The sequence below is a fragment of the Muscardinus avellanarius genome (genome assembly GCF_963383645.1).
Source record: "Muscardinus avellanarius genome assembly, chromosome: 20".
Taxonomy (NCBI): Eukaryota; Metazoa; Chordata; class Mammalia; order Rodentia; family Gliridae; genus Muscardinus; species Muscardinus avellanarius.
Genome location: NC_137806.1, coordinates 32,483,175 through 32,501,178, shown reverse-complemented (window position 1 = coordinate 32,501,178; position 18,004 = coordinate 32,483,175). Strand labels below are relative to the sequence as shown.

Genomic DNA, 18,004 nt, shown 5'->3' with positions numbered 1-18,004 from the left:
GCATGGAGGTAGAATGCCCCTGGGTTCCATCCACAGTGCTTAAAAAAAAAAAAAAAATTAGCCTGGCTTGTTAGGTACAGGCTGAATTTCAGATGGGAATTAGGGTTGACCTAGTTAGAGGTGAGTGGTGAATGAGTTAGGAGGAAAGTCACTTTAGAATTCACAGCAGGCTGCCGGGTGCGGTGGGCACGCTTGTAATCCCAGCACTCGGGAGGCTTAGACCAGAGGATCGCAGTGCGCCGACAGTCTCAGCTATTTAGGCCCTCTGCAACTCAGTGAGACCCGGTTTCAAAATAAAGAATAAAAAATTGGGCAGGGGCTGTAGCTCGGGGGTCGAATGCCCCTGGGTTCCATCCCAGACCAGCAAAAGAAAAAAAAATTCACAGCAGACTATATATATAATATATATGTACGTATATATACACATATATACATATTTGTATATATGTATGTATATTTACACATATTTATATATGTATATCATATAAATGTATGCATGCTCAGCCCTGACATCTGTGTTTTAATTTGCAAAGGTTTGGTTTAAGCCCTGGACATCAGTATTTTTTTTGAAACTCCATGGGGATTCTGCTAGTTCTTGACTGAAAACCTGTGAATTAGAGGAAAGGTCACTACAATCAAAAGGTCTAAAACAGAATAGCCTTTCCTGGGAAGGTTCATGTGAAGCTGGACTGTATGAGTGACCCGGCAGAATTGCTGTTCTCTGCTTGGCAATATGAGGGTGTACAGAATCGACTTTTGTTATTTTTTAATGGTACTGGGGGTGGAACCCAGGGGCTGTCTACCTCCGGGCTACACCCCCAGACCTAATTTTTTTTATATTTTATTTGGGAACAGGGTCTCACTAAGTTGTTGAGAGCCTCACTAAGTAGCTGAGGCTGGTTTCGAACCTGTGCGATCCTCCTGTCTCAGCCTCCCAAGCGCGGGGATTACAAGTGTGCGCCACCATGCCCGGCTCGAAATGAAAATAAATTAAAAACTCTGTTATAATTATTCCTGAGAAAGTAAGAGAGCACTTGGGACAGACATAGTAATCAAAGGTAATATTTCTGCTCCTCTAAAATAGGAACAAATAGACTTTGTTACAGGGTGAAGATAAAAGAGACAGAACATAAGCATGTAAGAATTCAATTCATAGCTAGTATTATCATATAATTACCTAAAACCCATTTTTGTATTTAATTGTAGCCAGATGCTGGCAATAATTGGCCAGGTGGAAGACTTACTGTTGGAGTTTGAGGAAACAGGTGGCATAATTTGAGCCAACCGATCCCCCCATATGCCAGGTTTTTCACGGGCAATGGTAATTCTCTCGGTAAAGAAAGGAAGAGGGAGGCCGCAGGGCTGTTGGCTATGATAAAATCACTGCAGATTTCCTTAGCATTCGTCTTCATTACCTTGTACCTGTTACTGGGGTCTGATACCGTGCAGTCTGTGTGGATAATCACAATGGTGCTGACCTATGTAATCGAGTGTTGGGTCAAATCTTCGAAACTGCTGTTTCACGCAAGAAAATTACTTCCCAGCCGGAATGGACTTGGCCGAGGCACACCTAACAATTTCCTTCAAGACCCAGCTACTTCTTGGAAGCTTTCTCCCAGCACCCTTAGGGAACTGTGTCTTTTGGAACATTCTCCAAGACAGAGTTGGGGTCTGATGTAAGTTGTCTCTCTGCAACCCAGTGTTAGACGCATACAGATACCCAATTAGTATTTACTGTTCCTAAGTGACTGTTAACCTCTCTCTATATATACTAGAGTTTTCATAGTGCCTTTGCAAGATCTCCTTTAATCCTAACCGCAATCCTATAAAACAGATCATTACTACCCCCCATCATTTCCTGTTTACAGTGTGCAGACTATGTATGTGGTCTAGCGCCAACAAAACGTAACTCGAGGTGGTCTTCGGACTCCAAGCTGGCGGCTCTGGACAGCGCGCAGCTCCTGCGGGCCAGCGCCCACCCGGCCCTGCTGAGCGCCTAGATCACCTGGTGCCCCCAGGAGCTGCCCGTGCCCGCCAAGACAGAGAAGCTCCGCCCCCTAGAGGGCGGGGCCAGAGCCTGCACCTCCCATAGGGCCGCGCGGGGCGCAGCCTCAGACGATTGGTCAAAGCTGACAGACACTAGCACGCGAACGCCGCGCGCGGCCCAATCACAGGCGGACGGGGGCGGGCCCTCCGTGCGGAGGCTGGGCTTAGCGGAGAAGTAGCGGCGCGGAGCTCGGCGTTTAAGGGCTATGGCTGCCACGTCTCGCTCTCCTCAGGCGGCGCCCGGTCGTGGACGGATTTGACGGCCCGGCTAGTGACGCCCCGGCGGGGGAGGCTCGGCGACATGTGCCCCGCGCTGCAGGACCTGCCGCCGCCCGGTAAGGCCGCGGCCCCCACCCGCTCGCGTTGCCCGGGATCCCCGGAGCCCGCCGCCGCCGCCGGGGGACGCGGCCGGGGCCCCGCGGGCTGCGGTTCTGGCTGCGTTTCTTTCCTCCCGGGCAGGGACGCCCTGGAGCCCGCCGAGCACGCCCTCCGGCCGCCGGAAACACGCGCCGGTCGTCCCCGCTGCAGCTGCTCGCAGCTCCGAGCTGCGTGCTCCGGCAGGGCCCGAGGGAGCTGAGCTGTGCACGGGTGACGTTCTTCGCCAGTAAATACGTATAGGAGGTCGGCCAGAGGAAGTTCAGGGGCCGGGAGACGGACACGGGAGCCCAGAGGGCTGTGATTTTATTTGTGTAGTACACGGATTGAACCCTGGGGCGGCCTATTTCCTAGACACACCCCCGGTTCTATTTTGTTAATTTTTTTGGTGGTACTGGGGTTCCTGGAAAACCCTTGTACCTCCGGGCTACACTCCCAGACCTATTTTATACTATTTGGAGACAGGGTCTCTTAAGCCGGTGTGGCTGACTTCGAACCTGCGCGATCCTCCCGTCTCCGCCTCCCAAGCGCGGGGATTACTAGCGTGCGCCACCACTCTCTGCTAGTTTATTTATTTTTTTAGCGGTACTGGGGATGGAGCCCAGGGCCACGCTACCTCCGAGCCACACCCCCAGTCCTTTTTTTTTTTTTATTGTTTTGAAACAGGGTCCTAAATATCCGAGGCAGTTGTCGAACCGCCATCCTCCTGTCTCAACCTCTCAAATGCTGGAATTACAGGGGTGCACCACGACACCCAGCTTATTTTTTATTTTGATGCAGGGTCTTGCAGGTATTTGCTCAGGATGGCCTTGAACCTGGCTCCCTTCTCGACTTCCCAAACTCTGGGATTACAGGCTGGGCCACCTCCAAGGCTTCACCTGGTCCCTGAAGCTGATAAGCAGGTTCCAAACTGAAATCCTAACTACCCCAATTAAAGCTTCGCCCTTCCTCCCTGCCACGGTCCCTGCCTCAAAGCTATTTAATGAATTGGGAATTACTGAAGCTCAGAGCTGGGTCTTAGAGCTTAATGACTGTGATGTCTTACCACAGTCACCTGGAGAAGGAGGCTGGTGGGCTGGCAAGTACTTGTGAGATTGCAACCGTAGCTTCTAAGGGTTTCTAGTTTTCATCCTTAGGATGAAACATTATGCATGTTATACTGTGCTGTGAATGATAGGGTACGTGACCCACTGAGCTGATATCTTTTTTTTTTTTTTTGGTGGTCCTGGGATTGAACTAGGGGCGTTCTACCTCCACGCTACACGCCCAGCCCAATTTTATTTTTATTTTGCTCTGTTGATGAGTCTCACTGCTTGCTGAGGCTTTCCTGGAATTTGGAATCCTCTTGTCTCAGCCTCCCTCAAGTACTGGGATTACAAATACGCCTACCACGCCTGGCTTGATGGCATTCTTATCCTACAATAAAAGGGAACTACTTCACAAAAGGAATAATACACAAGCAAAAAGAGACGACTTTGTAGCAAATAAGTACAAGCCAGACTCAAAAACCTTGCAAGTGGTTTATTTGTAGGGCAGAAGTAGAACCACTGTGACTGGGTGGGAGCTGGAAACCGCTGAGAAAGCACTGCGATCCTTTGCTTCTGGTACAGAACATGAGCATGTGTCTTCATTTGCTGAAGTGAGAAGGGGAGTTCTAAGTAAGTCAGACCTGCCTGGGTAGGTCACTGTCTCCAGAGGAGCTGGATTCCTGAAGCTGCAGTTAGGAACATGGGAGGGTTTATTGGCTTTTCCCTTCATCTTGTCTTTTTTTTTTTTTATAATAGTTCTTAAGGTGACGCTTGCCTGACTTAGCACCTCAACAGATGATCGGTGCTGTAGCCTATTAATCCTATATTTTTTATTTTTTGGAACACTTGTGAATCCAAATATTAGCAAAGGAAAAAAAAAAAAGTAATGGTAGGGCGATAAACTCCACAAAGCGTATTGGCTAGATCCACTCCAACTGGGGAAATCCCGTGTGATCTCGTGGGCTCCCTAGTAAGAACATTTCTTGAGACCGCCTCCTCCGCACTGCCATCATCTGCATCACATACACACGCTAAACAGAAAAGTGTTTCTGAGACAGCGTTCTAACTCCTAAGTGGGGGAACCGCAAAACTATGTATTCTTCTATTGATGGTGAAAGATACTTGGAAGTGTTCTGTTTAGGGCCTGACCAGCCAGCAGTAAAGTGGACAGAACGTTCTAGTCCTGATGAACTGGGTGTAGATAGTGATTGTCTTTTTATTTTTTACTTGTTCTTCGTGAAAGCAGCATTTCAGTGAGTGCCCACTGTGCCAAGGGAGCGCATTATTGTCAAGGGGCCTCACACAGATGCGGTGCTGGTGGTAGTTGGAACCCGGTGAGTTAGAGTGGTAGTCAGGAGCCAGTGAACAGTAACCTCCCACTGGAAACGCTGAGGGAACGCTGAAGGATGAGGACAGTCAACAATTAACACCAACACATCTCCGGAGGAAGAGTTTTTATTTTCTCTAACTGGGAAATCTTACGTTGTCCCTTAAAAGGAAAATAAGCTTGTGCCAAATGTAGAAGCTTTGTTGGTCCTTAAGGGCCTCAGCTGTTTGATGGTAAATGGTGTATCTTAAAGCCTGGGAGCCCCGTAGGGGGTCCCATAGAAAAATAGAGATTATAGGAAAGGTGGGGTGGGGGTGCTCTTTGAGGTCAGATTTACTACACATGAGTAGTACACATTTACTACAGATTTACTACAGTAAATCTGTACAGTAGTACAGATTTACTACACAGAGCACTTGCTCTGTGTACAAGAAAAGAAAAAAGGACTTGTGAATAGTAAGATAATGACTGATACTGACCATTTTGCTGATGCCAAAGGAGATTTCTCTGTGGGAAAGATGACATTTTCTTTTTTTTAGAAAGTTCGGTTGCCTTTTAAAAGTGATTTTTCATCTGCATGACTTATCTGCGGCCGTTGCACCCTGGGCTTCCACCTGTCTTATGATTCAGCCACCAGCTTAGGTTTATATGATCTCATTTCGGGGTGGATTACAGCTACCTTGATTAAAAAGAAAGGCCTCGCTTGGGCATGGCATAAAGATTGTGGGCGCCTCTCGTCTCAGGTTTCCCTTGACGTGATTGCCACGTAATTGCCTTCTCTGTCAGGTTGATGGCCATTTCCAAACCTGCAAGGATGCCATTCCTGCCCCAGCACAAACAGGGCGCAGTGCTTGAGGCTTTATACACCATGTCTGTTTTTATTCAGCTTACTGAACTTTGTAGCGTCAGGAACACGGTCTTGAGAGCTTCAATCCCAACTCTGTGACATTTAGACCGTCGTGGGAATAGCTAACATCTTCCAGGTGTTCCTGTGTATCAAGCACATCTGTCTCATTCCGTGACTCCTGTGACTTGAGAGGTCCCGTACAGTCTCATTATTATCACAGTTCTGATGACGAAGGCAGGGCTGGTGGCTCCCGATTTTGCTAAAATTAGAGACGCCTTCCCAACCACATACCCCCTTAGTGGGGCTGAGACGGAAGCCCAGACTTCTTGGCTTTTCTCACCTGCCACTTTTGGCTTAATCACGCCAACTGGGGGTGCTTGGTGCCTGATAGGACTTTCCCACGGGGATGTCCAAATTAGAGCCACATGCGAACTTGCTTTGATTGTAACTAGAAGTGACTGCACCACTCTGATTCCCGCTGGTCTTCCTAGGAGACCACCTCATGCAGCCGTGCCTTCCCTTCCTATCTCCTGAGAAGCGATTTCCTTCATTACTTGGGGTACTGCTGTTGGGTCTCCAGATCTTAGTCCTTTGTCAGGAAGTGTTTTCTCTCAGCTGCAAGTTCAGTAAAAACAGCAGCAAACATCCTTCTAATGCTGTAGAGGTATGCGTGCATCTTCTAGGAACTCCACTTACCCCTTCACGTGAATTATAAAAAAACTCTAAATATCACGTTATCTTTTTTACCTGTCATTTCTTAGTCATTCTTTGCTTTCTTTCAAGGAGGCACAAAGCAAACGCTGCAGGGTGAGCTCGAAGCCGTTCTGCGGAGCAGGATCATGATCCTCGATGGGGGGATGGGGACCATGATCCAGCGCTACAGGCTGAGTGAAGAAAGCTTCCAAGGCCAAGAGTTCAAAGACCACGCCAAGCCGCTGAAGGGCAACAATGACATCTTAAGTATAACTCAGCCCGAAGTCATTTACCAGATCCATAAGGTAAACTCTGGGGGAAGCTAGGGGTGTTGCGTAGCCCACCTTGAGGCACTGCCTTTTCATATTAAGAAATATCAGGAGGCGTCTCAGCGGATTTGGGGTGCTCTGACAGGTGAGACTGCGTGGCTTGCACAGCAATGCTATGTCTGAGTTCTGGCGGGGACTGCAGAGCCCACAGAGCTGGTGTCTGCTGAGAGCCCTCCTCACGGGCACGGGCGGATGTCCTTGTGTGGTGGACAGCGGAGAGAGTGCAGTCTGTCGTCTTATAAGGGCACTGCTGTGATCTGGGTGTGGTGCCCCTGGTTGGTGTTAAGCCCTCATGCCCAGCCTGAGGGTGTTACGAGGCATGCTCATAAGGGAGGCCTCGGCAGCTTGCCCATCCATTCCACGGCAGGAGGACGCGGGGAGAAGCAGCCCTCTCTGAACCTGAAGTCGGCCCTGGCCTTTAGTCAAGCCCCAAGACACAGCGACCATTCACATGTTCTAGTTTATACTGTGGTCTCGCTTTTCTATTTAAGTTTTTAAAAATTAAGTTGTATTATGTTGCTTTATACTGTCTTATAATTTAGTTTTTTTTTTTTTTTTTGGTGGTACTGGGGTTCCTGGAAGCCCTTCTACCTTCATGCTACACTCCCAGACCTATTTTATACTTTGTGTTTTATTTTTGGAAACAGGGTCTCTTAAGCCAGCACGGCTGGCTTCAAACCTATGAGATCCTCCCGTCTCTGCCTCCCAAGCACGGGGATTACAAGCGTGCACCACCATGCCCAGCTAATTTACAGTTTTTACTTATCATTAGCATTAAATATCCTGAATATTTTTTTGTTTATCTTCTTAATAATCTCTTTTCTGTCTATTTAACTAGTTTCCTTATCTTTAGGCATTAAGGTAGTTTTAGATTTTTCTGTTATTTTTTGGTGGTACTGGGGGTGGAACCCAGAGGCTTTCTACCTCCGGGCTATACTCCCAGACCTTTTTTACATTTTATTTGGAAACGGTCTCACTAAGTTGCTGAGAGCCTCACTAAGTAGCTGAGGCTGGCTTCGAACCCATGCGATCCTCCTGTCTCAGCCTCCGAAGCGTGGGGATTACAAGTGTGCGCCACCACGCCCAGCTTTTCTGGTTGTTTTTTGAAAAATTAAATATTCATTAATTCATTCTTATAAAAACAAAATTGACATTTTCCTTCCTAGAGATAGCATTGATTTGTTGGTCTGTCTTTCCACATCCTTTTGCTAGGCAATTATATAGTATGAGTGTGTGTGTGTGTGTGTGTGTGTGTGTGTGTGTGTAGGAAACGTTTTGGGTATACATGTACGTTTTAAATTTAATGATTATCATTAATGCTTTAAATTTAATGATTTATGTATCATTCAATAATGCTTTACGTACTGTTTCTTCTACTCAGCACTACTTTAGAAGATTTGATATGTCAGAATATGTAGATAAAATTTTTTTAGCTGTCACATAGCATGTAATAAAATCAGCATATAATTGATTGAGCTCCCCGTTGATATTTATTTGATGGTCCTTAGGGTGTTTGTGACTTGCTATTACAGCTGTGTTCATCATTTGTTGTCTTTTCTGCAAACGTCATTCATCCCCTTAGGAAGGATCTGGCTTACCCACTCTTAGAAACTCAGGGAGGTTGAGGGGTTCCAGAGCGCCAGTCAGTGTGAGGTTGAGATGATGTCCAGACAGTGAAACCAGGGGATGAGTTTCATACAGGGAGGACAGTGGGACCCAGAGTCCTCCAGGTTCCCGCAGGAGCGCAGGGCTGCGGCAGAGGGCCAGGAGGTGTGCACCGATGTCGGAGATGGTGTGGTTCTCGGTGGGGATCAGGTGGTGCTGGACCAGGGAGGAGGCCGGGAAGCAGAACGGCGTTAGGTGCTCAGCGTGCCAGACACCCGAAGCGTTCCCTTGAGTTACCGCAGCCACGCGGCATGTGGAAGACGGTCAGAATGCTGTTTGAGATGAGGACACGGAGACTCGGGGTTTAAGGAATTTGGTTGTCTTTACATAGCCTCAGTGTGTTAACTTTGTCTCCGCTTAAGTTTGGTGCTTGATTATTAATCCACATTTCTCTCCATGGGCTCCTCATACCTTCTTACTCCTCTAGCCTTCAGCGCACTGCCTGCTCTTGGTCAGTGGTCAGAAGGTGTTTGGCGGAGATGGCGGTGGGAGGACATGCACATTGTTGGGGGACAGGGACCCTCCAATCCTAAAAATTGAAACTATTACCTCTCGTTGCAGGAATACTTGCTGGCTGGAGCAGATATCATTGAAACAAATACGTTCAGCAGCACTAGCATTGCCCAGGCTGACTATGGCCTTGAGCACTTGGTAAGAACTTTCTTCCTGTTCCCCAGCAGACTTCTGAGCACGTGCCACACTGGCCATTGCTGGTAACAAAATCACCTAAAGCCGCAGAATCGAGCTGATGTCCTGGTCTTGTTGGTGTGAGACGGGGAAATGGCTCGCACCTCCTCTGCCTACACTGCAGCCCGTTCACTTCCAACCAGCTGCTTTTATGAACAAGTAATAATGAAGGACAAATGGTATTTATTGTGCAGTGGCTTTCAATGAGGCATAATCATTGCTCTGTGCACGGGTCGATGAAATATAAATGGTCAAGACTTGGTCCCAGTAAAACTTTATTTACAAGAATAGGTGGGGACTAGATTTGCCCGTGAGCCACGGTGGACCAGACCTATTAAGGATATCCTGGGTTCTTAAGTAGGCCCGTAAGATCTTAGGATTGGAGCGGATCGCGAAGATCGCACTTTTAGGACCTCTGGCCGGGCACAAGGCCGGGCTTGTGAACAGACACAGTATGCCACACTTTGTGTGTGCGCATACTGATTCCTGGTAAGAGTGTTCATGGCCCTTTATCACATCTCAAGAGGTTAATCTACCAAAAAAAAAAAAAATCAGGTAGCACTCATTCCAACCATTGTACAGTGAAGGAAATAGAGGCCAGGGGAGGTTGCCGTGGGAACTGCCAGCCAGCCAGCGACCCTAGAACCCGGTCCTCCTCGGAAGCCTGGGTTTTCCCCTTTGCTATATTTTTTATTTATTTATTTATTTATTATTTATTTATTTATTTATTTATTTATTTATTTATTTTGCGGCTCTGGGGATAGAACCCAGAGACATTTGATCTGTGTGCTACACCCCCTGGCCTATTTTTTTATTCTTTATTTTGAAACTGGGTCTCACTGAGTTGCAGAGGGCCTCACTAAGTAGCTGACGCTGCCCGCAAACCACGATCCTCTGGTCTCAGCCTCCCAAATGCTTAGATTACAAGCGTGCGCCACTGCGCCTGGCTTATAGTTTTCTTACCTTCAGCATCTTTTTATTTTATTTTTTTGGTGGCACTGGGGGTGGAACCCGGGGGCTTTCTACCTCCGGGCTATACTCCTAGACCTATTTTATATTTTATTAGAAACAGGACCTCACTAAGTAGCTGAGGCTGGCTTCGAACCTGTGCGAACCTCCTGTCTCAGCCTCCCAAGTGCTGGGATTACAAGCGTGCGCCACCACGCCCGGCAACCTTCAGCATCTTTTAACCACACCAGCTTATGCTGTGACATGCCAGATGTCCAGAGGTTGCCCCTTTACCCGCTGGCTTGTGGTTTGGAAGAAGTCCTGAGCACCTCCCCAAGGTTGCTAGCTGTTCCTGCTGCCTTTCAGGGCTAGGGCATCAGGTCTTCTCCCACATCTCCGATGAAGTCCCTCTGCGGCTCTTTACTGAATACAGCCGGGTAGCGGGCGGCCGTAGATTCTTACTTAGCTTGTGGAGGAGAAGCAGGATAAACTAACGCTTGCGTTAATGTGCTAGGCCTACCGGATGAACAAGAGCTCCGCGGGCGTGGCCAGGAGAGCCGCGGAGGAGGTCACTCTCCAGACAGGTAAGGGCCACTCTCGCTCCTGCGGCCGCACGTGGCTCCTTTGATCTCGGCTAGAACGTGCAGTCCTTCCTGCAGGTTTCCTCCCGAGGCCTTCGACGTACGAGCACCTGCAGCTTCCCGAATTTCACTTGTTTGAAGGTTATTTCTCCCCAGTTTCGTAATGAAGCAGTCGGCGCCTCTCTGATGCAGTGCACGGTGGGCCTTGGGCTCAGGGTTACTTTCACCTGCTGCCGAGCGCCTGCCTTTGTAGCTAGGCCCCTGAAAGTGATGCTTCTCTTTGGGAGCATCCCGCCAGGTTGTCAGTGACAGCGGGCTGGTTTGGTTATCTCGGTTATCGTTAGGGTACTGGATTTCATCCTTCCTCAGCTGCCCTCCTCCCTGAGACGGGCTTAGTGAGGCGGAGGTGCCTTTTGAGCATTTCCCCTCTGTACCACCGATGACCTCGGAGGTCTGCGCAGCGCACAGAAGAGCGGGCGTTAGATTCGGTCTTGTTGGGCTTGAACAGTGGCTCTGAAGTAGCCGACCTCGTGGCTGCCATCGAGCACGTGGGCACCAGCCGGTGAGAGCCTTTGGAGGAGGAAGGAACAGAAGAACTACCGGAGCCCTTAGGGCTTGGAGCTGTGAAGCTCCTGCCGGTAGGAAAGATGTCACGCAAAGCGGGGCGGACGTCAGCCGCAGCCTACTGATGACGAGCAAGTCAGCTTATAGGAGCTGTTCTGGGCAGTGACGTTTGGATCCATGGGAATGCGTAGACCACTGCGCCACGCAGACGCAGGTCGGAAGGTGTTGAACCCGCCACGGCGGGCGGCGGGGGAGGACGCTTTTCTCCTGCCGACGCTGTTGCTCGGCTTTGGGGAAGATGAAATGTGACGGGGCTGTGAACTGCTCCCAGGCTGGGCTCTCAAGCCGGTAGTCCTCCAGCTCGGGGTAAGGCAGAGAGCCCAGGTGATCGCGTGGCGGAAATCACCCTGTTGTGACAGGCACGTGAACGTAACTTCCTACGCCGTTTTAGAAGCATCTCCACTCCCGCCCGGAGGCAAGGTGTTTAAAGAGATCTAAAAGAACACTCAGTCTGCTGCATACCGGAGCTTCCGACTTAGCACTGTTAGTTCTGACTTATTACTTACCTACAGTCCAATACTAGAGAGCACTTCCAGTTAAGTTCAGGACCATTGGGGTTACTTAAGAATGGCGAGACGCAGTTTGTCCACGTATAGTTGTGGTGATAGACTACTTACAGAAGCACTTTGAGGTCAGTCGTGTGAGAATTTAAGAGTTTTTGGATTGGCTTGGTGATACTATTTATATATCCCATACATTACATGATTTCTGCAGGGGAAACTGAGGCAGTCCCCATAACCAAATATATATATATTAGCAGATTTCACATTCAGTGGCATAAATACTACAAATACTCTCTTCTTCAGTAGAAGGCTGGTTTTATTGTGCAGTTAATTAAGAAAAACAATTGAGAGCATTTTGGATTTTAGAGCTGTGGGAAAAGGATTATAGCTGTGCTAGTCTACCCTGTCGATTCACAACAGGAAGCTTGAGCTGTTTGGACGTTTTTACATGTGCCTCTCTTTTCCCCAAGGAATCAAGAGGTTTGTGGCAGGAGCGCTGGGTCCAACTAATAAGACGCTGTCTGTGTCGCCCTCTGTGGAAAGACCTGATTATAGGAACGTCAGTGAGTATCGCGTCTCCTCGTGGACCTGGGCGGGGCCTTAGTGCGTCCGTGTCTGCTTCTGCCAGTGGGGCCAGTAACAGGATCTGCCTCAGGGATATTGTGACTTTATCTGTGGAAAGGGCTTATCATAGTGTCTGACATATGCCATAAATAGGTGCTGCTCCTAATATTTGAGCTTGCTTGCAGATGTTCCTGGTGATATGTCCATCTGTGGAAGGAAAACCAGTCACCATAGAGCTTTAGAATAAGAAGTAGACCATGTTTAGGGACCAGCTTTCGGTCTATTTTAAATAGCCCAGAGTACTCCCATTTATCAGAAAGCAGTCCAATCTAAATAAACATACTGGCTTTATACATAATATAAACACACTTACTGAGATTTGACCCCAAATACAGGAACTTGGATCAATTTCTAAGTATTAATTTTATAGAAACCAGCTGGATGTGGTAATCGCACGTGCTTGTAATCTCAGTACTTGGGAGGCTGAGACAGGAGGATTGTGGGTTTAAGAACAGCCTCAGTAACTCAGCCAGGCCCTCAGCAACTTAGTGAGACCTTTTCAGAAGAAGAAAAAGCTTGGGAGTATAGCTTAGAGGTAGGATGCTCCCGATTTCAGTCTCTAGTAATATACACATGCACGCATGCACATGTATATTCTCTCTCTCTCTCTCTCTCTCTCTCTCTCTCTCTCTCTCTCTCTCTCTCTCACACACACACACACACACACACACACACACAATAAAATTAAAATTTCAGAGCTGAATATACTACTAAGGGTGTTACTGGAGATTTTGTGTAGATGACAGCTTGAGTAAGTGTAGCCCGTAAGTTATTGGTTGTAGGACTTTGCACGTCCCGACACCGCGCTTTTCCACCGGGAGCCCTCTTGCAGGGCCTGTACGTGGCCGATGGTCCTGTTTTTTCTGTTTCTAGCGGGAAGCTGGCCTCTGCTTGTCCTCTGCTGTGTGGCGTCAGGTGTCCTTACACAGCAAGTATCGACTTACTGCTGGGCTTCTCTGTGGAAGCCCTGATCATTTTTCCTTTTTAGCTCAGGAGATAAAATGGGGGGAGGAATGACCTCTCTGGAAATAGACACTCCCAGACATGTGCAGCAAAGATCCTACCTGGGAGTGACGGGGCACCTTTGGCCGGGACGGCAGTTGCCCGTCTGAGAGGTCTTTTCTCTGGCAGGTTTGGGGCAAGGGCAGCAGTGAAGTCTGCAGCCTTTTACCCGAGGGTGCGGCCTGAGGCAGCCCGGCCTGCACCCACATCACGTTTCTCGCATTGATGGTTGGGTACACTGATCTGTGGAGAGGATTTATGAAGTACCTGGTTCAGCAGGTCGACACATCTTCCTGCTCCCAGCTCGCACTTGCGGAGGGGGGGGTCGCGCGGCCAGTGTCCAGGAGCAGCCGCGTTCAGTTGGCTTGCTTGACCTCCCGTCGCCGCCGTATTCTTCGCGTGGTTCCTTACGGGGCATTGTAGGCCCGCAGCGGTCCGCGGGTGCCAGTCCTGGGCTCCCCTTGCCCTGGCCTCAGGCTCCCCGTGACTGACCGGCTGGGTGTGGTTTATATTCCAGCATTTGATGAGCTCGTGGAAGCATACCAGGAACAGGCCAGAGGACTGCTGGACGGTGGGGTCGACATCTTACTCGTTGAAACTATTTTTGATACTGCCAATGCCAAGGTGAGTTATGGGGGAAAAAAGGAGTAAGGCTGGCATGGGGACTGGGAAGAATCCCCCAACGTAGGGAGACAGTTTACAGAGTTTTTTTGAGGGGGGCAGGAAGCTATACTTAGAGGGACACTCATTATTCTGAGATAGGGAGAATATACTTAAAGGGACGGGGCACTCCTTATTCCAAGGGAAGGAGAAAAAATGATCTAGTACTTTATAATTGTATCAAACTTTTAATCAACTGGAAATAAAATCATTTGCTAAAATATTTGTATGTCAGAAGCCTCTCCCAGCCAACAGCTAGATGAACACCGTGGGAATCACTTTCCACACTTTAATCAAATTCCTGAGATAATTAGCTTATGGTTTTGGCTCATGGTTTTGGAGGTTCCAGTCCAAGATTGGGGGGACTTGTCGGCTTGCGCCTCTGGTGGGCGTGCCAGTGGCATGGTGGGGTTTATGGTGGAGCCGTGGAAGCAAGACGAAGAGGAAGGCGCTGGAACCCCACCGTCCATCTTGCATGCACCCCAGTGTCTTAAGGACGGCTGGGGAGGCCCCGGCTTCGAGGCTCTGACTCCGAGAGGCTCCACCGTCTCCCAGGCATGCCACCCTGGGACCAGGCCTTCATCCCGGGGCCTCGGGGGACCTTGAGGATCTAGACTGTAGCAACCGCCTTACCTCACTTTTCTGCAGAGCTGGGGTTGAATCCAGGGCTGTGTGTTGGTTTTTTTTTTTTTTTTGGCGGTACTGGAGATGGAACCCAGGGGCATTCTACCTTTGAGCTACACCACCAGCCCTATATTTCTATTCTTTATTTTGAAACAGGGTCTCATGGAGTTGCAAAGAGCCTCACTAAGCAGCTGAGGCTGTCCTCAAACCAGGATCCTCCTGTCTCAGCCTCCCGAATGCTGGGATTACAAGTGTGCGCCACCACGCCCGGCTCCTCAGCCTCACTCTTAACACAGCCTTTTTATTGTGTTCTCGTGTGTGTGTGTGTGTGTGTGTGTGTGTATTTTTTTTTTTTTTTTTGATGGTATTGGGGTTCCTGGAAGCCCTTCTACCTCTGGACTACATTCCCAGACCCATTTTTTTATATTTTTATTTGGAAACAGGGTCTCTTAAGCCAGTGAGGCTGGCTTCGAACCTGCGTTATCCTCCTGTCTCCGCCTCCCAAGCGCGGGGATTACAAGCGTGCGCCACCAGGCACCGCTTGTATATATGTATTTTGAGAAATTGTTTTGTGAATTTCAGATAAACAAATGACTGAAAAGAAATTCAGATAAACATTTTAAAACACAAGAGCAGTTAACAAAGAAGCACCCTCTGTGAAATGAGGCTCCGACGGCCTCTAGGGAGGAGTCCCAGCATTGTTGACGGGAGAAGCAACGCTGTGAGGCCCTGGGTCCAGTCCCTAGTGCACACACAGGGAAAGGTCTTAAGTGTTAAGTGTGGTATACAGTCTTTTGTTAGAGAGATTTTCTGCATGATGCTTCTAGAATTTATTTTGGAGTGGCAAGTAGGGGAGAGCTTTTTTCTGGTCTAGGTTATCTGGTTTCCTTAACACCATCTATTAAGCATACCCCATTTCCAAACAAAAGATGAAAGGGCTGGGCATGTGGCTCGAAGGTAGCATGTCTGTGGTTCAATTTCCAGTAGCATTAAGAAGAAAATGTCTGAGCACTGGAAGGCGGGGGGGGGGGGGGCTCAGCCCCTTTTCATTAACCCCGCCTTTTTTCTGACTGTCCTTTGAGTTTGTTTTCCATAGGGTTTTTAGGAAGTTGGACATTGTTGATTTACTTTTCATAAAAAAACCCATTTTCATAGGGAAGGTACTACAGATTAACTATAGGTTGTGTTCTGATTTTATTTTTTTATTTATTTTTTGGTGGTACTGGGGGTAGAACCCAGAGGCTTTCTACCTCCGGGCTATACTCCCAGACCTTTTTTATATATTATTTGGAAACAGGGTCTCACTAAGTTGCTGAAAGCCTCACTAAGTAGCTGAGGCTGGCCTCGAACCTGTGTGATCCTCCTGTCTCAGACTCCCAAGCGCAGGGATTACAAGCATGCACCATCATGCCTGGCGTGTTCTGATTTTAGAAAATTGTACAAGCATGCACATCTTTGAATTAGTAAATATAATCAGCCAATAAAGAGATCCATTTTCTAGAACTAAAAACATAGGCCAACGGCACAGAGTAAATGGGGTTTATAGTTTTACAGTCCAGTCCAGGCTCACTGTTTTTTTCCCAGTGACCCGCTCAGTTACTGTATCTACCACATACATAAAAATGAGAGGGCAGGGGATTTTTATTTTTGATTTTGATTAAGGGATGAAAAAAAATAGAGCTCTTCAGCTATTCCTCTGAAAAGAAATACTTCCACAGGCGAGCTCAGCACTTTGCTTTTGGAGAGGTGCTGGATGTCGCCAGGCCTCCCGTGGGCTGGGCAGGTGCCCGCCGCCTGGCCGAGCCACCCGACTCCCCCGTGAGCATGTTGGGTAGGTGGGGCTCGCTGCAGCGGGAGCGCCGCTTGGGTATTACAGGCCAGATGCTGCCCCCACTCCCCCTCCAGAGAACTCTGCGTGTTCCTTACTGAGGAAGCCTAGGAAAGGGTGTTTTCAGATCCCTTGGTCTGGCTTGGACACATTCTCTTGAGTAAAGATGTCTTCCTTTTTTCTTTGACAGGCAGCCTTGTTTGCACTCCAGAAACTTTTTGAAGAGAATTATGCTCCTCGGCCCATCTTTGTAAGTTCTGAAATGTGTGATGACGTTTATCTTTTAATAGTGCTTGCCACTTTGAATGTATGCTCCCCCACGCCCCAGCGTGGTGGAATGACTGATGTCGGGCTTTTAGAACTCACCTCCTTTCACTTCCTCTGCTCACCTCCCTCCTCCTGCCGTTTCCAGGCCAGGAGCAGACGCACCTCTAGAAACGCAAGGAAAATATGCAGGTGGTCACTAGAGGCAGGCTGTTCAGAAGCCCCCGCATGAAGCCAAAGCTAACTGACCCAGTTTTATAAACACGAGGGCTGATAGCCAAGTCCCCAGCACTGAAGACGCCAGACGCCAATTCATCAGCTAGGCCGCAAGAGTCCTGAGATTGCTTGGTGAGAGTAGAACAGAATCAGAACAAGGTGTTAGGTGTCGGGTGCTCAGCGGCAGGAGGCCAGGATGACCTGAGATCGCTGGGCCTGGCTGTGCGAGTGCTTGTCCTGTGCGCGACATGGCTCTGGCCTCGGCCACGTTCCCTGTTTTGTTTTTCTATGTCACTTGCATGTAGCTCAGACACTTGGGAAAAGTGCTGCCTTTGGGTTCCGCAGTTCTTTTTTGTAAAAGAATGAAGAACAGCCCGGGGTAGTGGCACACGTGTGCCTGCAACCCCGGTACTCCAGAGGCTGAGACAGGAGGATTGTAGGTTCAAGGTCAGCTCCAGCAACTTAGACCCTTGACAACTTAGAAAGACCATGTTTAAAAGAAAAGTGAGACGGACTGGGGTTATAGCTGAGAGGTAGAATGTGCCAGGTTCAATCCCCAGTAACACACACACACACACACACACACACACACACACACACACTGTCAGCTGTTTGATTTGATTTTGCCGTTGTGACCAGTCTCTACCCGGGTCTGTCTCAATGACCTTGTTTACTCTGTACTTCAGATTTCAGGGACAATTGTTGATAAAAGTGGGCGGACTCTTTCTGGACAGACAGGAGAGGCGTTTGTCATTAGCGTGTCTCACGCAGACCCGCTCTGGTGAGTTCTCCCTCCGCCATTCCCTGCTGCTTTGGGAGGGCTTTCCTGATGGCTGCAGATTGTCGGGGTGGGGTGGTGTTCACGTGGTCTGGACCACTTCCAGGCCACACTGCGTCGCCTCTTCTCACTTCAGACCTTTCCTCAAGGGCTTCAGAAGACGCTGTCAGGACGCGTCACTGAGGCCCAGGAGAGCCCCTAACCTCAGGGCTGCCAGGTGTCTGTTTGTTGTTGCTTAAGATTGGCTGGGTTACACCTTCCAGCTGTTACCAGTCACTTTCAATCTGGGGTAGTGCTTTGTGTATTTTACGCAGTGCCTCTCTGATTAACAACATTAAGTCTTCCTTTTCATAAA

At 48.8% G+C, this 18,004-nt stretch overlaps 1 protein-coding gene across 1 annotated transcript in view; it reads left to right on the top strand.

The window, feature by feature from the left end:
- Nucleotides 1-2,347: 2,347 nt before the first annotated feature.
- Nucleotides 2,348-18,004, top strand: part of MTR (5-methyltetrahydrofolate-homocysteine methyltransferase) — a gene marked incomplete at both ends in the record, with an annotated part of 66,436 nt that continues 50,779 nt past the window's right edge. Inside the window, 8 exons of the mRNA XM_080716919.1 lie at nucleotides 2,348-2,381; nucleotides 6,410-6,621; nucleotides 8,872-8,961; nucleotides 10,460-10,529; nucleotides 12,124-12,216; nucleotides 13,797-13,903; nucleotides 16,582-16,641; nucleotides 17,558-17,652. Coding sequence (XP_080573045.1) covers nucleotides 2,348-2,381; nucleotides 6,410-6,621; nucleotides 8,872-8,961; nucleotides 10,460-10,529; nucleotides 12,124-12,216; nucleotides 13,797-13,903; nucleotides 16,582-16,641; nucleotides 17,558-17,652 — 761 coding nt within the window. The remainder of the gene's footprint in view (nucleotides 2,382-6,409; nucleotides 6,622-8,871; nucleotides 8,962-10,459; nucleotides 10,530-12,123; nucleotides 12,217-13,796; nucleotides 13,904-16,581; nucleotides 16,642-17,557; nucleotides 17,653-18,004) is intronic.